The 24,443-nt window shown below is 42.2% G+C and overlaps 1 protein-coding gene across 1 annotated transcript in view; it reads right to left on the bottom strand.

Moving 5' to 3' along the window:
- LOC144762934 (xanthine dehydrogenase/oxidase-like) overlaps window positions 1–24,443 on the bottom strand; it is a 575,825-nt gene that overhangs the window by 192,040 nt on the left and 359,342 nt on the right. Inside the window, exons 22-26 of the mRNA XM_078648235.1 lie at window positions 20,014–20,147; window positions 18,593–18,680; window positions 15,886–15,972; window positions 3,773–3,964; window positions 453–598 (exon numbers count right to left, since the gene is read on the bottom strand). Coding sequence (XP_078504361.1) covers window positions 453–598; window positions 3,773–3,964; window positions 15,886–15,972; window positions 18,593–18,680; window positions 20,014–20,147 — 647 coding nt within the window. The remainder of the gene's footprint in view (window positions 1–452; window positions 599–3,772; window positions 3,965–15,885; window positions 15,973–18,592; window positions 18,681–20,013; window positions 20,148–24,443) is intronic.

Below are 24,443 nucleotides of genomic sequence, written 5' to 3'. Positions count from 1 at the left end.
ATTTCCCATTCATTCCTATGGGCCTATAGGTCCATAGGAATGAATGGGAAGCTATTCCCTATTTGCGACTAACAATTTGCAAGTTGCAAATAAGGAATGTGTAGGAATCGCTATGATTATAGCGATTCCTACCTGCATAGGCTTTTGCGAGTCCTTAATTGCGAATCCTTAATATTCGCAATTAAGGACTTGCAAAATCCTAGCTTGATGCATGTGCCAGTATATGTTTTGGATAAGTAACCTAGATGTTGAGTGCTCTCTACCCTAATATCACTATTCGTGGTCTTAAGTCACGACAACAACATATAGTAGATAAAAAAGTGCTGGATCCAAAAATGGTCTTTTACAAGATGTTTTCCTGGTGTGAACAAAAACTACATAATCATTTTAATATAGCTATGAGGAATCTTATTCTTATCTTGGTAAGTTGATGTTAGTTTGCCAATGCTTACCTGTTGAATTCTTCAGTTTGGGTTACTCGCTGATGATAATTTGAGCTCTGCAGACACTCTTCCCAGCATCTGTGCACAGTCAGCTCCTCAATCTTTTGGTTGAAGTAAGTATAATCTCCTTCATTGTACAGATTCAGCCTTCGGACCTGAATATACAATATAAACATAGCATAACAAAACAGTTCAGTAAAAGTATTTTTGAAGATGTATCTTCCTTACTGCTCAAACTGAAATATCATTTGTAGAGAATGTATATACATGGAATCTTCTTGCCTGGTGTACCATTGGGTGCAATGAATAGAATGTACTAGGCTATATGACATACCATAGCTCAATGTTGATGAGGTGAATAAAGCCAAAGCAAGTAGAAAAAAACAATGGGCCCGATTCACAGAATGAACTTAAGACTAAATCCTAAATTTACTACTATTTGGTATTCACAGAATGCACTTACTACTTTCGGGATTCACAGAGTGAACTTACTACTTTCGGGATTCACAGAATAAACTTACTACTTTCGGTATTCACAGAATAGATTTAAGACTACTAACTCTAAGTCCGAAATCGGGGAGTAAATTCCGGCCCGGAGGCGGAGCTTCCGGCTTGGGGGCGGAGCTTGCGGCCCGGAGGCGGAGCTTCCGGCCCAGAGTCGGAGCTTGCGGCCCAGAGTTGGAGATTTCAGCATGGCAAAAATCCCCACCTCTGAGCCGGAAGCTCCGCCTCCGGGTCGCAAGCCCCGCCCCCAAGCCGGAAGCTCTGCCTCCGGGCCAGAATTTACTCCCCGATTTCGGACTTAGAGTTAGTAGTCTTAAATCTATTCTGTGAATACCGAAAGTAGTAAGTTTATTCTGTGAATCCCGAAAGTAGTAAGTTCACTCTGTGAATCCCGAAAGTAGTAAGTGCATTCTGTGAATACCAAATAGTAGTAAGTTTAGGATTTAGTCTTAAATTCATTCTGTCAATCGGGCCCAATCTGTTAGAGGGCTCGATGAGTTACATGCTTACTGCTTACAGGTGATGTGACATGCAGATCATAAGTTTGAATCCTGGGAAAGACAACTCAACTTTTCATCCAAATTAGAAGGGCGAACGGAATATCATTGAGTTGGGCAATAGTAACACATGTTCTGTGCAACACATAAAAACAGCAGCAGTGCTATATAAAAGTGCTATATATTATTCTGGCTTGAAAGTGTCAGAAAATTAACAACTATACATTTTTGCACAATTCATGCACCTATGTTAAATCAGGGCTCGAAAATTCCACTCGACCGCTCGCATAGTCAAGCTAAATTTAACAAGGTCGAGCTGTTTTTAGGTCCTACTCGCCCTTTCTGGCGAGTAGGAAAACGAACCAACTTTTGTCCTCTGTCTATGAAAACGGAACAAATGTGACAAGATAACAAGATTTAAAGACATTTTTATTGCTCACAAAATTAATGAGCAATAAAGATGCCTTTAAATCTTGTTATCTTGTCACATTTGCTCCGCTTTCAGAGACGGAGGTCAAGTAGGTTGCAGTTAGGTCGAGGACATTTTTTAAGGTACTAGTCCTGCAGACCTAGTATAATTTTTGGGATTTTTCAAGCCCTGGTTAAATGTTTGTCTATTTTATGCAACTCGTCTGTACATAGTTTGAACTTAGAGATTAGACTACTTGGCATTTCCAGGAGATTGTTCAAAGTGATGGTCAGGACATCAAATGCAAAAGAGATCAAAGAAGTCGATTGCCACACTCTCATTCTTACAAAGAGACGTTGACACCTATGACTTAAGAATTTTCATATGTGTTTTAAACATTATAGCAATTATTGATCAATGTTGGGTCTATTTAGGGATCGCTGTCTATAAAACGAAGGAATTTAATAAGTGTCTCACTTCTGGTCCAGTGTCATGTAAACTTATCTTTTCTCTCAGTTAGTTGATTTTTAATTCCTCATATACTTTTGTCCTAGTATGGGTCAAAGGTTGATTGAACTGAATGTATACACATTCATTATCTTGAACCAGGTCTGTAGTGTTTCTTTTTTTTGTTTGTATTTTTGAATTTGCCAGACTTCTCGTGCATACTTGTAAATGTTTAATTTGCATTTGGTGGTCTTTTCTCACTGCTTTATTGTCCTTATTTTCACAGCAAGCAACATAGAAACCATATGCTCATTGCTGTGCTGAAATATCTATTCCCCGACTGGAATTCTGATTCTAATGTGCTGTATTCTCTTCTGGGTTCTGCCACACAGAATTTCACCATCTGGGTAGTATGATTAATTGTACACTGAATAAAGATCTATTTAGTGTATTGACTATGCAATTTTACCACATCAGAAAAGCCTTCTGGTGTGTGAACCGGATGTTGTCATTTTTGTGGAGTGGCCCAATAATTTCTAATATTTGATATGCCTCTTGTTGCCGAACATATTGGAATTATAAATTTGCGTATTTTATCGCACCTAAAACTTACTGCATGCAATAACTGCATCCCCCGTTAAATGTTGGCAGGTCTGACTTGCCAGAGTTTAAAGGGAGGAAAAGGCCTGTCAAATGCTGGGACATAAATATTTTGGTGTGGTAAGCACCAAAGACTGCATGCTCTCTGCCCATTTTAGGTGGAAAATTCATAGTAGGCGCTGTTTATCACACACAATACATAACAGACCCTCTGCATCATCAATTATCAGGTGTGATATAAATAATACCTAACCTATGGCCACTCGTAATGAGGGCCTTTGTGTGAATAATTACTTCTTAACAAAACTGGTCTTCCTCCACCAGGAGTGAGATCTCTTACAGAAAGAGAGATACAGGACAATTGTGGTGGATAACTCTTGCATAGTAGCACATTACAAAACAGGACACATTGTGTTAGACATTTCCCTCAATCAGGGACAGCTGGTGAATACTGTGCAATTTTCTTACTGTGTTCCATAAGCTTCAAACTGCTTTTGCTATTATTGCTCTGCACATGGATAAGCAAGACTCTGCAAACTTCCCTCTTCAAGAAGAATGAGGTTGAGAAGCTTACTCTGTGATGATGCACAGTCTTTGAATGTATGGCCTGCAAAGGTCAATGTCCCATAAGAGTTTTTTTAAAGAATTCTATATCATGTTGTTTTGCGGCAGCTTTGCAGAGCAAAGTGACAACAGATGCATTGGGCTTATAGGTATTGAAGGTGATGGGAATATTGGTCCCATGTACTAAATACTTTTTGTGTATATATTTGCTGGTCACTTGTTTTCCACTTTGAGAGTGTGGTTGCATATGTTTAACCTTGTTCAATGAGCATCATATGTCTCTTGTCTTGTACTGTGTTGTACTGTACCTGCTCTGCCGGCAACCCACATGTCCGCACGATGTCGTCCATTAAGGTCTCAATGAGCATCATCCCCTGGGGGCCACCAAAGCCTCGGAAGGCTGTGTTGGAGGGCAAATTTGTCTTACACAAGTAGCCCACACCTCTGATAGTGGGAATGTAGTATGCATTATCCATGCAGTTCAAAGTTTTGTTCATGACCTGGTGAGTCAAACAAAACAAAGAGATATTTATTATATAATATTATAGTATGCGAAACGGATACTTTGAATCTCATGCATACAGAGAGACAGAAATCCCACAACTGAATATATGTCTAGCTTAAAAAGAAATAGAAAGTAATAGTATAACCAATATGCCATTGTAACTGAAATACATGCAAAAGACAGTTACCAACTAGTAATAGAATTAACTTTAGCAGTTAATGTTACATGTAAAGTTCTTGAAGCGGTGCTATAACAAACCAATGTAAAAAAATAAATAACATCATCACATTGTAAGTACGAGTGGAGAATTTTCTGGAAAGAGGCACATTTACCAAGGTACAAAAACACATTGTTAAGAATAACACCCCCACACAACTTGAAGAGAAGAAGGATGTTTATTCAGTCTAGATCCTCACGTACAAACTCGCAAGTGTAGTCACCAGCATTCTAGGGTGACCTTCACACCAACATTCTACTAGAATGGAATGTACTACTGGGAGGAGAGGAGGAGGGGGGAAAGGAGGAAGGAGAGGAAGGAAGGGAGGAATAAATCAAGAGGAGGGAAGAGGTAAAGGCAATAGGAAAAGCACTAGTTACTTCACATCTCCCTTTGAATAAGGGAAAACTAAAGATAACACGGTGAAAGTGATAACGGTAACAAAGAGAAAAATAATGCAATGAGACCTGAAAATATAAAGGGTTACATTTTGTAATCCGCCATCCAGACTGGAGGTCAGCGACTTCTGAATTCTTTAGAGCCTTGTGAGATGGAGGATGGCTCATTTTGACTTTCATCACTGGAGGACAATGAGGAGAGTACCTTGGAGTAGCAAGCTACATTGCCCATGCTCCAGGTGCTCCCGTCTTCCAAAACAACAGAGTTAATATTGACACGTTTTACTCTTATAGGTTTGGAAAATGATGAAACTTTGGCTCGAAGTACATTAGGCCTTTTTATGACCACCCATTGGCCTACCTGCAAATCCTTGTTGACTGTACCCCATTTTTTTTTTATCGTATCTGGATTTGTAGTCTTGTTGATGTTGTTCAGCTTTTTCCAATCTGGACACCCCCCATTGAGCCAATTGGGTGTAAGTTTGGATCCAGGATTTCTCCCTTTAAGGGAAACAAAAGAAGAAACATTCGAAACAGCATTTGGTGTGATGTGATATGACCATAGCATCTGTCTTTTGGCTTCTTCCACAGGTTCATGAGATGCCTAAGCTAATTGGATAGTGTCTTTTATCATTCTGTTGGCTCTTTCTACCAATCCATTAGCTTTTGGACAGTAGAGTGGTGATTTGAGATGAGCTATGGATAATGTGGTCATAAATTGTTTCATTTCATCGGAAGTGAATTGAACACCATTGTCTGTGAATAATGTGCCGGGAATGCCTTCTTTGGAAAAGGTATCTTTAAGGAATTTAATTAATGAAGATGTGGTGATTGTGGAGATCATTTTCGTAGAAATCCAGTGGGAATGGTAATCAATAAGTACGAACATGTATTCTAGAGAGTAGTTGAGCAAGTTTAATGGACCAATAATGTCTAAGCCTAATTTGTCCCAAGGTTTAGTAGGGATATGCACAGGGATGAGTGGAGCTTTGCGAATAACTTTAGCTTTGTCACTGGTTCCACATGCCAGGCAGTCTCTTACCTTCTCTTCCACCATGGAATCCATATTGGGAAACCAATAGTCTTGTCTGGTTTTGCTTTTTTGTCATGCTTCTGCCTGGGTGACCTTCATGGGCTATTTGTATTATGCATTCGTATGTTTTTTCTGGAGGAACAATCCTATTACCTCTGTAGATGTGGTCGTTTGTGATAGACAGTTCATCCTTTACTACCCAGAAGGATTTAATGGACTCTGGTAGGTCCTTGACACTTTTTGGCCATCCTTTGCAGAGAGTGTTTTTTAAATCAGTGAGAACAATGTCCTCATTCATGCATTTTTACCATTCCTCTTTGTCAATGGCCGGGATAACTACTGAGAGAATGGTTTAATCAAGAGGGTACAATTGGGGGTTTTCATTAGTGATTTGGAATCTGGAGAGACAATCGGCAACACAGTTTTCATTTCCTGGTACGTAGTTTATGGTGTAGTTAAAACCTTGTAGACCTAAAATCCATTTGGAGATGCGGGGAGTAGTTTTTTCCAAGCACTTGGTAGAAAACAAAGGAAGCAAGGGTTTGTGGTCAGTTTTCAGAGGGAATGGGATCCCCCATAAAAAGATTTTAAAGTGATTTATAGCCCAATAACAAGTGAGGGCCTCCTTTTCAATCATGAAGTAGTTGCATCCTGGTTCCTTCAAAGTTCTGGATGCAAACGCTATCACTCTTTCTTGTCCTTTTACGTGTTGAGTAAGTGAGGCTCCCAACCCTTTCATGCTGGCATCCATTGTCAAAGTGGTTTTGGCATTGGGGTCGAACATACTTAGAATGGGTGCCGCTAGTATAACCTGCTTGATCTGAGTAAAATCATTGTGACATTGAGAGTTCCAGTCGAACGAGATACCTTTTTTGAGTAACTCTCTGAGTGAATGGACTTGTTCAGCAAAGTTCTTGACATACTTGGACATATATTCGACCAGGCCCAGAAAGGATTTAGTAGGAGCAGGAGCGAGTTTGACTGAGTCTACCAGGCTAGATTTTGGTTTGATTCCTTCACCTGATATGGTGTGACCTAGATAAACCACAGAGTCAACACCTATTTTGCATTTCTTCTTTTGAGTGGTGAATCCAGCCTTGCTAAGTTTCTTTAAGACTTTTTCTAGGACTTTATCATGTTCAGTTTCTGATGCTCCATAAATCAGGATGTCATCCTGAAAGCACAGTACTTTTTCAGTTCCTTGAAAGATATGCTGCATAATGCATTGAAACACTGCAGCGGCAGATGTTAGGCCAAACAGCAGCCTTGAAAACTGGTATGCCCCAAAGGGAGTTATGAAAGAGGTTAGGGACTTGGAATCAGTGTGGAGAGGTACCTGATGGTAAGCGGAGGAGAGGTCGAGAATGCTAAAGAATTTTGCTTCTTGTATAACCATGAGTATCTCGTTGATGTTGGGGAGGGGATGTCTGTCCACCCATATGTTTGAATTCAAGTCTCTGAGGTCAACGCGTAAGCGAATCCCCTTTCCTCCTTCTTTAGATGCTACTGCAATGGGGGCCAACCATTCAGAACATTCAATACGCTCTATCACTTTGTTGGCTTCCAACATTTCAAGCTCTTTCTTGAGCGGGTCTCTCATGAGTGTCCTTGTGGAAAACTGGTTTGGCTGTGCTTTTAGTTTGATCTTATGCAGGAATCCTCTCAACAGTCCTAATTTGTCAGTAAACACTTCAGGAAAATTTGCGCATATTTCCTTTCCTATATTTGATCTTTCTACCAGGTAAACTGGTTCAGGAGCATTTGGATCCAGCTTGATCCCCTGGTCTTTCTGGTGTTATCACCCACGTACATTTGAACCATTCTTTGTAACGTAAACTTTCTCCACCGTGGACCTGTCTTTGAAATCAATGTGCATGAGAAGCATTCCAACAAGGGGTATGGGATCATGGTTGTATCCTCCCGGTCTGATGTCAGGGGGTAATAGGGTGTATTCTTTATTTCCTGAGTTCTCGTGAAATGTGAATTCGCTCATGAGAGTATATGGAGAACAAAAATCAGCAAATACTACATATGGGATATTGTCAAGTAATATTTTACATTTAGGATATATGTTATTGGTGGGATCTGAATTGTTAGCTACCTGGAAAACAATATCTTCATTGGGAATTGGTTCGTTGCTAACCGTATATTCCTTGCAGACCTTAGAAAAATGTCCTCTCTTATTGCATTTCCTGCAAGTGACACTTCTAGCGGGGCATTTTACGATATTGGCCAAATGATTGGGATTACCACATCTGAAACACCTACATTTGCTCCCATCAGTATTTTGTTTCTCAATCTCAGCCGGTAAAGGTTTTGACTTAACATCTTTTGTAGATATTTTATTTATACCGGTGTCCAACACTTGCTTGATCTCTACTGCATCCTTCATTTAATTCATGCAGAACGCTGTGTGTTCAATACTTTTCGCTATACCAATAGCATGTTTCAAATCAGGGGCCTCAGCTAACAGTTTTTCTTGAATTTTCTTATCACATGTGCATCTGACTAATTGGTCCCTGATAAGAGATTCAGTTAACGTGCCAAAATCACAAGTTGAAGCTAATCCCCTTAGAACAGCTACGTAATTACTCACTTTTTCATTTTTACCTTGTGAACGTGAAAAAAAATGGTGTCGCTTCTTTTCTCCTTCCCTATGGCTGTATTTGTAATGTCTCAACCGCCTTCATTTCTGAATGAAGCAGGGGAACCTCTTATACCATGGAACAAATGGATAAACCTGTTTGAGTCATATTTAATTGCCATAGGGGGTGATAGATTTTCATCTGTACGTAAACAACATATCCTGCTGCACAATTTAGGGAAGCATGCTAGAGAAATATTTGATTCTATAGTTGAAAATGAAAATGTTAATGTAGATGCGCATCGGGATGTACAGCATGATGTGTATCTTCAGACCCTCCCCTCTCCCTAATCTCACATTTACCAGCCCACGGGTCATGCTAGTTTCTCACTACAGAGGTGTGTAAACAATTATGATACTACCAATCCACTTTTTCCTTACTTCCCTTCGCCTTCCTTTTTGTGGACTATTACACAACTGTATTCTCAGTATTAACTCTCACCATTGATCTTTTCCCTTGCTGACTCTCTTTCAATCTTAGTTTCCCCACTTTCCTTGCTCTTTCAGCACGAGCACTTGAGACCAATTGTCACTTTTTTATGAACACTATAATCACTCTATGAGAGATTTTTGTTCTGATGAGTTGCTTATCATGGTATCTATATCACTGTAGAACTGCAGGTATTGCCCCAGAAAAAACGCAATGAGCCACAAAATGCACTGAGAAATTCGTTCTTGAAATGAGAAAGGCAGAATATAAAAATAGTTCTAGAAAACAAGGAGAAAACAATATTTTTTGTTATTTCTTTTAATATTATAAAGAAAATAATAAATCGGAGTTAACACAAATTTATTGAATTATTTAATGTTCTAAAAGAAGGCTTCAAGTAAGTAAAAGAATGCGATTACAGCAATAGTAGATAAATATAGCATGAGATTCAGAAATGTCATTAAGGTAAGCATGAACACAATTTGTGCCATTTAGTGAACACAGTTGGTGTTAGAATTCAGATGTTTCAGTTTGGTTTTAAGTACCAAGGGGCATATTATGATGGGCCTTATCGCCGCTTTAGCTGGACTTTTTCCCACTAAAGCAGCGATAATCTCCTTGCCCTATTAGCAAGCTGTCGCTAACAGCAGTTAGCGACAGTTTGTAGGCGATAGCGAGCGGTTTGGGGCCTGCTTTGCATGTCAGCGATATTTATCGCTAATGACATGCAAAGTGGGCGTACCCAACCTGTTCGCGACTGTAAGCTGTCGCTAGCATCGCTATCGCCTTTTATCAACACAGGCACAGGGATAAAAAAAATTGCGCTAAACGTGAATATCGCCAAAAACCAATGCCTGCTCAGACCACTTCTTAACCTGTATATCCAATGGGAGGTGAATATTCAGGATAAGACCCCATTAGCGATAATGCATGAATATCGCTGGATTTCAAGCGATATTCATGCATTGAGCTGCTATCAGCGGATATTTTTATATTTTATCGCATTGGAGATAAATGTTGCTAATAGCATGTTATCTCTGCGATAAAATCCGGCGATGCGTGGCGATAAAAAAAATATCGCTAAGCTCATTTAGCGATAAATATCGCTAGTTGTGGATAATATGCCCCCAAGTGCTGGAGTACTTTACCACTGCACCCATACAATATTTGGAGTAGTGATTTTGTGTACTCTTTCGACAAAAGATTGGAAAAGGGGTATACTAAAAATCGAAACATCTAGTAGCACAAAGTATAAAAAAAGAGCAGTTTTGTGTCACTGGACACCCGAACTTTGTGATAAAAGTCTGCATATCCACTTCCACGTGTCTGCTTTTAGCAGACAGTGGAAACAACACACGCAAGTAGTATTCAAGAACAGTAAAAGGAAGAGGGGAACATTGCCTACATGTTTGGCATATTTGAAAATGTCACTAAGGTGACATTATTAGGACATTGTGGTCTCAAACTTTCAATTGTGATCTAGATTTTCACTATCCCTGACAGCCGTCCAATCAGTGGGTCGATCCTTACCAGCTCATTGCCTTAGATTGAAATCCAGGCATTTTTATTCTATTTGCAAAAAGCTGGTGTTGAATCCCTGTGTCTGATATAGTACACATTGTGGTAACAAAGATGCCACTGGGTCATGAATTGTTCATGGCCATTGGTTCCATGAAATCTTGGAATTTTTCCAGGTCTTCGTGTTCATGAAATTCTCTGTCCTTCCTATCCTGAGAGACCATAGTGGCAAGGTCTGGAAGGCCATATCTAACATCCTCTTCCATAACCAAGTCTCAGTATCAGGAATTTCCTTTGTTTAATATGTGTGCCTGGTAAGAAATCTGCTGAAACATATAGTATGATTCTTATACAGGAGGACTGTTCACTTTCGTAGCTGCCGTAATCATCTTTCTAGCTTGACGATACCCACTGAAGCACGCTATTACTGGTTTGGCTGCCATCTGCTTTCTGGTGTTCCTGCGTCTTATTTGGAGTAGGTTTTGAAACTACAGAAACAGGTTAAAGGTTTGTTTTAAAAGGTTTGCTATAAAGGACTCCAGAAATACCAATATGCCATATTGTGTGTCTCTATCAAAGACCCTGGAAAGACTGATGATGTCTCTCCAGCACTATCATCACCCCTGTCTGACATTTTATGCACATTTCACAGTTTGTGCACCAAAACAGGTGTTCTGCTGAGAGGGTGCAGACTGCCCTGCACACCTTCTATTCTGTTTTCTATGACATCTAGATTGTTCTGAAAGAGGCTCTATCAATTTTTAGAAAATTCAGCAGTACTCTTTCATTGAATCGATTGTTGTCCTCACGGAAGTCAGTTCTCTCATTTGGGTGTCCATTGTGATTTCAGCCATATTAGTTGTTGGTGAAGGTATGGGGTGCTTCTGGTTACCAGCCTATACTTACGTAAACAGAATCTGTATCCATGGTTTTTGCCTAGATATGTGGTACAACTATTTGATGCAGCAAATGCTACACTGAAGAGGGTCTTCTTTTGGATGTCGGTATATGTGGTTTAGTTATATGGCATTTACTTACATTGGTTAGGCAAATCCAGAACCACTGGGGTATGCTAGTGTGTTCTAATCAGTGATGAGCACAGAAGAGGGATGACTACATGAAGTTCCATTGTTAGTATTATCTCCAGCAGGCCCTGGAGTAATGGAGGTCAGTCTTTATTAATATTTGAGAAGCAGCTAAAGAAGACACATTCAGTACTGAAACGTCATGACCTGTCATTTGAACTTTTTCATCATGTGTCTGAGCCTGTGGTGTACACACACACACACATTACTAAACCAATTTAGACCAGAAGGATCTCACACCATAAGGTTTTGAGAACATAGGGCCATATTATCAAGAAAGGGCGATACATTATCGCCGCTTTGATCGGCAGGAAACTGCCGCTAAAGCAGCGATAATGGGCTTGATAATAGGCCCTTGTGAATTCCCTTAGAACCCCAGGTTAACACCAGAACTTAGGCTTCTATGGGAATTCACAAGGGCATATTATCAAGCACATTATCGCCGCTTTATCGGCAGTTTCCTGCCGATAAAAGCGGCGATAATGTATCGCCCTTTCTTGATAATATGGCCCAGTGTTCCTAAAAATGATCTGATATAAGTGCTGTGAGACGTTTTCTGGTAGGAGCCGCCCACATGTCAAATGAATGGTAGGAGGACACACTTTCCAAGATGGCAAAAGTTTGTTACACATTGTTAAATGTTTATTCTCACTAAGCCTTCTATTATGTAACCTGGCCTCCCTTCTCTCTTCTTGGTGACCAAGTGGAGGTCCTCTGAGGTGCTATCACACATCTTCAACCATTCAGGCCACTGTCACACTCCTGTTCTTTATCGCTTCCTCAAGGTGCATTCAGACAGAAAGTTAAAGATGCGTCTGTTCACACGGTTCCAACAGACACCATTTGTCATCTGCACACCTCTATCCCAAGAGCATGTGCCGGCTTCAGGTGCTGTCATTCACCATATAAAGGAAACAGTGTTATCTTTTTGTGGATAGCATATTTCAGTTTCAATTATTTGCAAAAAAAATGGTGACTCAGAAGTCTGCAGGTTACTCCTTGGTGTCTCCCCCATGTCCTTACAGCTGGTAACAAACCTCCTTGGTGGCTGTAACATGGCAGTGGCCTGCAGATCAGGAGCTAATATAGGTGTAGATAGCCCAGCCTCCAAAGTTCCCGACCACATTCCTACTGTTCAATTAGACTTTATATGCTGGAAAGGCTGTGCTCATGTTTTGGCTCCTTCAAGAAGAGATGTTGAAGAGAAGACATGAAGGAGTAGATGTTTAGCAATATTGTTTTATGAAAAAGTTACACTCCATTCACTCCAATGAAGATTTGTAGATAAGATCACAGACCTTCCATAAGATATATATCCTATTCCTGCCTGCAGCACTAACAAACAACACAAAGCAGGCCACGGTGTACTCAAATACTCTCTCATTCTGTTTCTAAGCTTCTGCCTGTATGATGTCTCTGCCATAGATCAAATAACCCAAAGAGTTTGACTGTACTTATACCCACCTACTAAACACTGCCTATGCTGCTTTGTGTAGAGAAATGTGACCCACCCTATCTATGTTGTGTACTTCAGAAGACATTTTATATTTTCACTTTTTTGGGGGTTATGTGTGGCTGGACGTCATCTTCCTGGTCTCATGTAATGACATGAGGAGTGTAAGAAGTTGGGTTGTTATTTGAGAGGGGTGGAAGTCCCAATCAAATAATAAACGTAATCCTTGTCAGAGTGACCCACAAAAGTCACTAAAGAAACCTGTGCTTACCTCTCTAGTAGCTTGGCCCAAAAGCAGTCAGGCTTAACCTAGAGGTATGTATGCAGCCTCAAACAGTAACAAATTGAAAACACAACACAAGAAGAAAAATCCCAAAACAATTTAGAAACATAGGGCCACATGCATCATTGTTGCTGTTTGCGATTTCTTAATTGCGAAAATTAAGGAATCGCAATTAAGAAATCGCAAAAGGCTATGCATCAAGAAATCGCATTTTTTTTGGCGATTTCTTAAAATTCTTTAATTGCGATTCACAATTTGCGAATCGCAATTAAGGAATCCCTTCCCATTGATTCCTATGGGCCTAGAGGCCAATAGGAATGAATGGGAAGTCATTCTCAATTTGCGATTAACAATTTGCGAATCGCAAATTGAGAATGCAATTTCAAGGGTGCAGGGGTGGGTCCAAAGGACCCCTCCCTGTCCCCTGCAATTTAACTTTAAGTGCATTTTTCACACACACATGCCCCAAGGGCATGTGTGTGTGTAAAATGAAACATTCAAAAATGCACTTTTGTGCATTTCAGAAAGTTTTCGCAAATTACCATGAAGGTCGACTTCATGGTAATTTACCTCTCCCTATTTGCGAATTCGCAAATTTAAAATGTTCATGCATTGCATTTAAGAAATCACAAATTAAGATTTCTTAAATGCAATCGCAATTTTAGAAATCGCAACATGATTGCGATTTCTAAGTTTGCGAAAAACATGATGCATCCCAATTTTGTCAATTGCATTCGCAAACGCCCGAAAATTGCGATTCGCACCGTTTGCGAATGCAATTGACAATGATGCATGTGCCCGTCAGAGTAGATTGTAATATAGGAAATGACACCAAATTGACAAAACTCCAGTCAGTAGAACTGGAGTTATGAATATATACATTTATCAGTGAAAATAGCATCAAAAAGCACAAAGGCCACTCACTGGTATCTGCTAGCTCTGGACTAGGTCAAAGTCACAAGATCAGGCTGGCCGCGATGGAGAGCGAGTTGGAAACAGGGACCTGAGGGGCTTTTACTTTCTTAAAGTCCAACTCCAAGCGAGGAGCCTCAGCAGGAGTTTCAAGTTGGCAGGAGCTGCAAGGAGATTGTTGTCGGCATGTGAGACTGTTCTCAGCATAAGGAGCAGTTGTTGCTAGAGCTTCGCATTGGTGGAGAAGTGGCAGCCGTTGTTTCATGCGAATAGCAGGTCGCCATTGGTACTTCTTGTTGGTCGGAGAAGCAGTGACCGTTGCAAGACAGACTTTCTTCTGGATCTTTCACAGATCAAGGAGGATTGATGAGAGGTTCTGCAGGAGCCATATCTATATCTAGTGCCAGCCTTTGTGTGAGGGGCAATCCATGGAATACTCCCAAACTGGTTCTGATCAGTTCTTTTTCTGCGTTTGGTTCCAAACTGTCTAGGGAGACCAAGGCAAGGGCAGACCTGGTGTCAGGTTGCTTTGTGTGTGCTGTAAGCAGGGTCCTTTGCAGTGCACAGCTCCTCCTCAGCCATCCTGTTAGGAATACCCACTCCCTCTGCGCCCATGCCTGTTTTGTCGACATGTCTGGAAGGAATACACATCACACCACAGAAGAGCCATTCATTGCCATATGGCCCTGGACATTGGCAGAAAGACACATTTAGGCAGAAAGTGACCTTTTCAGAATAGAAACTTAAAGTTCAACTTTCCCATTAAAGAGGATTTTAAATGACATTCAAATGAGTGGACAACTCATTTCTTTATCTGTTCCCAAACGGATGTTCTCACTTATTGAGTGTAATAATGTAGCCCAGTGTTAGTCTATGGGAGAGATAGCCTGGCTACAGTGAAAAGCGTCTTTAGAGGTTTTTCCCTTTTAGGACATGTAAAATTTAAGAGCCCATGTCCAACTGTTTAGTAGGCTCTATAAGTCTTTAGGGTTTAACCTATGGTTGATTCATAAGTTTTTAAAAGGAAATTTTAGGTCTGGCAAATGGTTTATTTTGCTAGGCCTAAATAGCAGTTTAAACTGCACTACAGGCCGCAATGGAAAGCCTGGGGCATGTTTTGCAATGCTAGTTTAGTGGGTGGAACAATAAGTGCTGCAGACCCACCATACCATATACTAGAGACTTACAATGAATTAAATGTGCAAAGTCGGTATATTCCAATTCTACCATGTGTAAAGTGGAAGACAAGCAGTGTACTGCTGATCAGCAGGAGTGTAGTGCACAGAATCCTAAAAGCAAACAAACCGGGCTCAGCAAGGGAAGGCAAAAATCTGTGGTGACTCTGCAGAACAGGCCGGTCCAACAAGAAGAAATATTTGTCCACAAAACATCAAAGCTGTTTTGCAGCTTTTAATCATATTATACCCTTGATAGTGTCTGCCCCAGGCCAAAACGTAACATGTAGGTAACATGATGGACACAGTGATGAGTATTTGTTTGGGTCAGTTGCACAAGACCTCAGTTATACCAACTGCCTGCCAGTGGCCGCATATGACTCTGCACATCTTTTGTAATTGTTAGGACGTGGTATGCCAAACACTTTACTTAGAAGCTGCCCCTCCTCCCAGCAGTGCCATGCCTCCTCCTTTCTGGCATATCTGCAGTTCCAATGCCCAAAGAGTCCACATCTATGTATATGAACCCCACTTAGCTGAAACAAGCAAAACAAACAGAAAACAAAAAATTGCACAAATTTCCTAGCGGTATGCTATATAGCGGCTGCTAAAATTTCGCGCCAGGATACTCCGGCAGTAATTGAGCGCGTAATAAAACTGCATAATAATAATAATAAAACACAAAAAGAATGTGGCAGCTACATTACTACCAATGGGATTCATTACATTCTGCATCAAGCTAATGCAGGCGAAGTCTCTGCTACTTACCAACTTGGAGTAATCTTGACTGTTGCCACTGTTGCTGTAATACACAAGATCCGCAACAACCACTTTCCCATTCTTCGTGAAGCCAGCCTATGAAGACAGAGAGTAGTCAATACAAGGTAAACAACGTTCTGCATGGCGCTGCCTTAAATTGCTTCTCTTGAAATCACTATAATTTAGTGCTGTATCACTATTTGGTATTTGGAAGGGGCATGTTTAGGGCGTCCCTTCCAATTACCGAATCCTAACGGTGTGCATGAATGTTTTGTGACTGTGAATGCGGTCGCAAAACATTAGCATATTACTACCTACTTCAATTAGGTGGGAACTCATTTGCAAATGGGAAGGGCTCCCTAAGGGACCCCTACCCCTTTGTGAAGGGTTGTAAAGGAATTTCTGAGAGCAGGCAGTGGTCCCACAGACTGGTCTTAAAAAATGAAAAGAATTTTCATTTTACTTTTTGTAAAGCATCTTGTTTTCCTTTAAGGAAAACAGCTGCTTTACAAAAAAAAAAAAGGATTGCTTTATTTAAAAGCAATCACGGACATGGTGGTCTGCTGACCTCAGCAGGCCACCCTCCCCGTGATTTTTACGAATCCTAGGGGGTAGCAAATTACGATCTACCTCATTAATATTAATGAGGTAGAGTGATTTGCGACCCCCCAGGAATAGCTATCTGAAACTCTTTGAGTTTTATGCATTGTAAATTGAGATCACCTAAATGCGATTCTCAGGAATTCGTAATTAAGTATTTGCAATTTACAATTTTGATGCATGTGTCCCAAAGTGCACTATCCCTTTACAGACTATATCCAAGCTTCATGTAGCAGACTGAAATGCCTCCCGTCATGGTGCTAACAGGCATTCATGTTCTTTTTGCGTAAGCCTTGAGGTCTTCGGGCATAATTCGCAAATGTATATGAACAAGACAAGTGCAGAAATGCAGAATTGTAGTAGTGAGTCACGAAATTAAAGTTTTTGCTTGTTAATGCATCTACCTTTACTTAAAATTGCATGTTTGTGGGTATTTAGAAGCCTTTGAAGGTGGTTTACATCTATGAAAACAGCTGCAGATTTACTCCTGTCAAAGGCAGAAGGAAATCCAACATTAGCTCATAAAGAGAAGCGTACGCCACTAAATGGTGACATAAGGGAACAGCTATAAATATAGCCCATGATATGACAATTTCACTGCTAAGTGCCACAGGTGCACAACTGCACCAGAAATATCTGGACTAGATCTCATGTTCCTTTGGTCTCTTGTGGCCAGGGCAACTATTTAACTATTTAAATGCTTTGGCCATCACAGGAGTTATCAGTTGCTTAATGAAAAGCTAAGATGTTATGAAATGTCAATTTAAGTCTGTTTGATTAAAATTTTAATAGAAATTATTTTTACTTTCACAGAAGTTTGAAAAATGTATAGTATTTTAACCGTCATCTTTTACTTTTATAATAACAAAATGCTCATCATTAGATCACCTACTTTTCTGGTTCTTTAACCCATCACTCCATTCTCCAGTGATTCATATATAATTTCTTCATAGAGTTCCATGTTTCTCACAAATAAAAAGGCTACAGGCAGAGTTACTCAGTGGGGGGAGTGGCCATGAAAAAAAGAGAATGATGGAGGAGCAATTTAATTTCGAAAATGTTCTCAAGGTTGATCAGAGCTTCAGAGGGGATGTTTTAGTGGATTCTAAAAAGTAGCTTTGTGTCTGTTCAAGCTTCTCCTACTCAGCCTTTTCATATTCATGTTCTCCCCCTCTTTACTTCCATTACTTGAAACATGTGCCTTAATCCTCTTCTCTCCTAGGGGCAGATTTACAAGCCCCTTGCGCTGCCAGTACGTCACTTTTTGTGACGCTCTGGCAGCGCAATACACTGCCCCATATTTACAAGAACAGGAAAAGCCACTCTGTGTGGAATTTCCTGTCCCTGTAAATATGGCTCCTTAACACGCAGGACTTTGCGTGTAAGCGGCGTTCTATGGGTCTTGCTGTGGGTGTTCCCACGCCACACCCACGGAACGAGACACATTTCCAGATTTATGAGAAATCGTAAACCTCAAAATGCATCTGAATGCTACGTTCATTTCTCCGCGTTTTTGTTTCCTGTTTCTATGCGTGCTGCGTTTTTGTTCAGGAAGGGGTCCCTTCCTGCACATAAACAATCATTGAAAGAATGCTGTTTTTCAACTTCTATGTGTGCTAATCCATTTCAACTTCTATGTGTGCTAATCCAGCACACATATAAGTTGAAAAACGGCATTTGAGATTGTTTTGTGCAGGAAGGAAACCCTTCCTGGACAAAAACAGTCTCCCAACGACGCAGGCATCCTTGCACCATGGTGCAATGGTACCTGCGCTGGCGCATGGGAGCAGTTTGTGCGCCAGCGCATTGGGAAGCACATAGATGCGATATATTGCTGTAAATAAGTTGCATCGCTGTGCTTTCCAAACTAACGCAGCACGGCACAGCAAAATGACTTGTGGCACAGCGCCGCGTTAGTTTATTGTAAATCTGCCCCCTAGTATTTTACCAATTTTTCTCCTAAATGTCCCATCTCCTCTCCCAGCAATGCCTGCTTTTGTGCCTGCCAGCCGATATACAAAAGATGTGAGTGAGTGGAATGGCAGCAGCATGCAGACATGATATAGCACCCAAAAATAAGTATGAATAAATACATGTAAAGATACAATTATTATACCTTATATCGGCCCAAATAGGGATGCCGTCCACCAGTTATCAACATGTCCTCATCGCGATCAAACATGCATCGGACAGGGCGACCAACCCTGTGGAGAATAAAAACATTTCTCACGTGGCTAGGTGTTTTTCTGAGTCACAAGCACTGTGCAGAAACACTGCAAATGTTGGCAGTCAGAGGTTCTGCTGGGGTGGAAGGATTACACAAACACGGGTTAACCCAAGAAGTCACTGGGACCTGGGCGACATATTAGTACAAACAAAGTGGTCCCAGATAAGAAAGCAAATAAAAACAATTTATACACCGGAATAAAAATAAATGCACAGGTGATTATAACAACATTGTTTTTAATCACAACGTGTTTTGTATAAGTATTATTCATAAAATGGAATACACATTAAATCACATTTAGTGTGCCCCTGAAAGAGTGAGAATAAGGAAGGGTAGTGCTGGGATAGTGAAAAGATAAGAACTTAAGAAAAGGTCAGCAAGACCAAAATACAACAGAATTGTTATACAGGAAAACAATTAATTAATCAGATACTTTTGACCATCATGCCTTAAAGAAAATCAATAATAATAAATGATAAAGGAGGCTGAACACAGAAGGGAGTGTCGACGTTTCGACCCAGTTGGAATGCAGGCGTGGATAAACCTTGCTAGAGGGTCTTCATCAGGACGGGGGTTGTGAAAGATGGGGCAATGGATCTGTCAATTGAAAACACTGGCAGTTGGAATTAGCGAGCTGTAGTCGATGAATCAATGTATAGATACTGCCACATGCAGGAAAGGAATCACCAAAAGTAATAAATGTGTGGGAGCAGTCCTCTTTGCTTCAATTATAGCGAGAATCTGCTTATAGCAGAACTGCAAATAGAACCCGTTCAGTTGTTTATCGCCGCTGAGTTGTCAAAAAGGCGGTCGTCATCACAGCCACAGAACAAGGTCTAACAGAAAGTTGCTGTAGAAGACCATGAAGTTGCACTTCTACGCGTAGAGCAAACTTCAAAAACGCCCATTTATAGCGTGTTCTGACTTCAAGATACGGGATCGTAAGAGTAAATGCGGAGGGTTCTATCCAGCAGCCGTCGTCAACAGTCTGTGACTCTTTCAGGGGCACACTAAATGTGATTTAATGTGTATTCCATTTTATGAATAATACTTATACAAAACACGTTGTGATTAAAAACAATGTTGTTATAATCACCTGTGCATTTATTTTTATTCCGGTGTATAAATTGTTTTTATTTGCTTTCTTATCGGGGTGGAAGGATGGCCACCAGGTGTTGTCCTTCAGTTTTATAAGTTGCTGTAAGCAATGATACTCAGAAGGATGGGAGAACATGCTAATTTGCCTTGTCGTAAACCTGTGATTTGCAGTTACATTGGTTTTTAAAAACATTTTTTACCATGGCACTTACTTCTGAGCAGCTACTGCTATTGCTCTTGCCAAAACACCACTTCTAGAATCCTTCCCTCCGAATCCACCGCCAAGTCTCTTCACTCGGACCACAATACGATTTGCTGGTACTCCAAGAGCTTTAGCAATCCCTGCCTATGTATTAAAAGAAATTATTTTGTGAGATATGAGCAAACATCCTTCAGTGCACACAAATCTGGTACTGTCATTACATTGAGTGCGTATAGGCATCCATGCTATCAGACGTCACAAAATACTTCCACTAATCCTACAATTATTTATTTTCACCAAAATGTGGAACGACGTAACTAACCTCCTTGCATTTTACTTTATCAGTCTAACCAAAGACATAGATAAAGAGATGTCTAAATATGCATTCAATGTGAATTTTAGTGAATCTTTTAATTCTGATTAACACCAGAACAAGGCTGTGATAGTATGGAAACTAAAAGCTCCCCTTGAAAACTATTTACATTTCACTGACATAAAAGCATTTCCAGGGAGTTTGGCCCCCTCTTTGAGGGCACTATTTTTCAGATACATAGGCTTAAAATTAGAGGTGTTAGAGTTTGCGAATGAGCAACTGAAGCAAAAATAAATATCAGGGATGATGCTTCCTGTGAATATGAAAAGGAGTATTTATGTGAATGTGTCCTTGTGGGAGAGACTACACTGCGTAAAATGACTGGAAAATTAAAATAAAGCGTTAAGAACAGCAGGTCTGACATCAGACAGCAGGGTGTGAGATCAGCATTAGCAGAACACGTTAAACTGATGGCACATAACACGTCAGATGCAAAGATATATATTAGTGATTACTGACTCAGTGAAATGAGGATGTAACAGAGTTACAAAATACTGCAGATAGAAGCATTCGGGACATTTTGAATAGAAACAGCAACCAAAGGATTTATACTATAGATGTGAACTAACAGCCTGATTCATCAACGGGCCGTTTTGCGAGCCCCTAATAGCGATTCATAGCGAATCGCTATTGAGGACTCGCAAAACGGTATTCATGTAGGAATTGCTAAATAAATAGCGATTCCTACACATTCCTTATTTGCGAGTAGCAAATTGCTACTCGCAAATAAGGAATAACTCCCCATTCATTCCTATGGGCCAAAAGGCCCATAGGAATGAATGGGGGGTATTCCTTATTTGCGAGTAGCAATTTGCTACCTGCAAATAAGATAGCGATTTACGGGCATATGCATCAACGAAAATACCTCCCGGTAAAACAGCGAATCGGAAAAACAGGCCGATACCGAACGCTAAACCATAAATTGCAATGCATCAAACAAAAAATCGGAAAAAAATAAAGAACCGCTAAATTCCCCCGCGGTAAATTACCGATTCGTTAAACAGACATTCGGAAATACCGAACCCCAAAGCATACTTCGGAAATACCGATTAGGCAATAACGAATCGAAATGGTATGCATGAACAGTCGCTAATACCGGAAATCCCCAAAATCGCTATTTAGCATGAGCAAAATAAGGGGAATCACAATCAGGAGGTAAAGTTAACAGAAGGACAGAAGAAAAAAAAAGAAACACCATCAGCAGGTGCTGACAATCAGTAACCCTTCATAAATGCCCTGGGAAACCCCACATGTACACCAAAATGGCTGCCCTCTACGTGCTTGCTAGGAGGTGGAGGATCAACGCCCAGGCCCAGCGCAGGAGGATGATACAGGACAGGATCTTCAGGGTGCGCATCACTTTGCTGGGGCAGACCGAGGAACAGGTGTACGCCAAGTACAGACTGAACCGTGCCATGATAATGGACCTAATAGCAGACCTGACACCATTACTGCAGCACGAGACCCGTCGGACCAACGCCATACCTGCCCATGTGCAGGTGCTATGCTGCCTGCACCTGCTTGCATCTGGAAGCTTCCAGGGGGTAATAGCTGAGACAGGAGGCGTGTCGCAAAGTGCCTTATCACGCTTTTTCCCCCGGTTCCTAGAGGCCATGCTGATATTTATCAATCGCCACATCACCTTCCCCAGAACCCCCCAGCAGCTTACCCGCACCAAACGGGATTTCTACCAGGTGGCACAATTCCCCCATGTCATCGGGTGTGTTGACTGCACGCATGTCCCCATCTGTCCTCCATCAGCCACGGAATACATTTACCGCAACCGGAAATCGTATCATTCAATAAATGTTCAGGTGGTGTGCAATGCCAAGTTGATCACAACGGACCTTGTAGCCCAATTCCCCGGGAGCACACACGACGCCTACATTTTCCGTCACTGTGGCCTCCACAGGCGCCTGATCAACGGTGAATTCGGAGAGGGACACCTACTAGGTACATATAGCTGCATCATCGTACTCCCCATCCACTCCTTCCCCACATGTATAATTTCATTAATGCTGATTACCATTCTCTCCCCATCCTGCAGGTGACAGCGCATACGCATTGCGTGAATATCTCCTCACGCCCTATCTCAACCCAGCTACCCCGCATGAGCAGCGCTACAACCGGGCACACATCAGCACTAGGAATGTGGTTGAGCGAACATTCGGCATCCTGAAGAGCCGCTTCCGAATACTGCACAAGACTGGAGGTGCCTTGCAGTACGACCCAGTGACCTGCTGCCAGATAATTGCTGTGTGTGCCATCCTGCACAACATCGCCACGCGCAGGGGGATACACATAGAGGTGGAGGGAGAGGAAGAACTGCGTGCCCAGCAACCCCCCCCACAACACCAACAGGCACATGTGCCCAACACAGCTGAAGGGCAAAGGAGACGGGCATACATCACACGGAATCATTTCTGAGACAGGTAAGAGAGTGACTTGACAACAGGAACAGATTTGCAAGGGTTTAATGGGCATGGACACCTGACTGGTGCAGAAAAACGTAACACAAACAAGCTGCTGCTGCAGTGAAATAAAAACTATCAATGTCCCTTCTCAGAACAGGTGACGCGTGCGGCACTTTGGTCTGGCCATGGTTACCTCACCAAGGACAGTGTGACTTTGCCACATGTTCACTTCCGTTTGCCGCGTACCCCCAGTCTCTTGTCCTGTGACTCCTCGGGTTCTACACGATGGGAGTCAGTGGCAGTTGCACTGCGGCCACTGCGCCTCCTCACGCTGGTGTCCGGCAGGGAGACGCTGCTGACACTGGAGGCTGCCTCACTCCCCTCTTCCGCCCCCAGACTGCTGACACTGGCTGACCCTGGCTGCAGTTGCTCCACTGCAGTGGTCACCCTCTCAAGGGCCTTTGCCACATCCCCACAAAAATGACCTAGATCCACTTGCAGGGACACGGACCTGCGTGACAGCACAGCCGTGCTGTTGCACAGCTTATTGATGGCCTTGTTTGTGGTATTCACTGCCAGCATGATCTGCCTGTGACGCCGGCGCTCACTCTGTTGGCCTGCGACTATGGCACGTGTCAGTTCTTGCAGGCACAGCTTGATGTCTTTGTTGCCGGCAGATACGGCAGTGGTGTGCTCACGCACTGCGTCAGTCATGTTGCCAAGTTTGTTGCAAAGTTTTGTCATGGTGAGTTTCATGGCACCCATGTGTCTCCCCTGCAGGCGCTGGACACGCAGCATCCGGGTCTCCACAACTCCGTACCCTCCGGACAGATCGACAGGTCTTGCAGCAGCCCGACCCGGGGACACAACCCTCTGCCTGATGCGCTGTCGGCCTGCAGTGTGGCTGGTTGGAGTGACGACAGCCTGGCGTGGAACATTTGGGTGTGATGGACATTGATCTGACTCCATCACGGACAGGGCGGCAACATCTGCTCTGTGGCTCTGCGGAGTGGGCCGCACTGGTGGTGGTGGTGTCTTGGTCCGCGAGGATGGTGGTGGTGGTGGTGGTGGTGGTGGTGGTGTCTTGGACTGCGAGGATGGTGATGGTGGTGGTGGTGGTTGCTTGGACCGCGAGGATGGTGGTGGTGGTGGTGCTGCCTTGGACCGCGAGGACGGTGGAGGTGTTGTCCGCCGTGGTGGTGAAGGGGAGGACATGACTTCTGCTCCCTGTGAGCACTCCGCATCTGACAACACTGGCGTCTCCGAGATGACAAGGCGGCCACTGTCGTCTGAATCGATGGGGGATGCATCTGTGTGTGAAACAGTGCATAGTTATTATCATGGTATGGTATGTGACAATAGCTGTGGCATCTCACAATAAATTACTTTTGGTGACTGACATTTGACCCTTGGCAGCTGTATTCATCTCTGGGCTCAGGCATGCACCCATTCATGTATTGACTACATCTCCAATGGTGCAACACAGTGGTGAGGGTGTGTGTGTAGGGCAGCGCTACATGTGCACTGGGTCTGGCATGGGGGATTGGGCAGGGACTTAGTACACGCTGCATCGTTACGCTGGCATGCCTCTTACCTTGTCCTCCTTCCGCAGCACCTGAGGTGTCCAGACTTGTGACCCCCACAACAGCTTCC

The sequence above is a fragment of the Lissotriton helveticus genome, chromosome 6 (genome assembly GCF_964261635.1).
Source record: "Lissotriton helveticus chromosome 6, aLisHel1.1, whole genome shotgun sequence".
In the NCBI taxonomy this organism is placed as follows: domain Eukaryota; kingdom Metazoa; phylum Chordata; class Amphibia; order Caudata; family Salamandridae; genus Lissotriton; species Lissotriton helveticus.
This window is presented reverse-complemented; position numbering and strand designations above follow the sequence as displayed.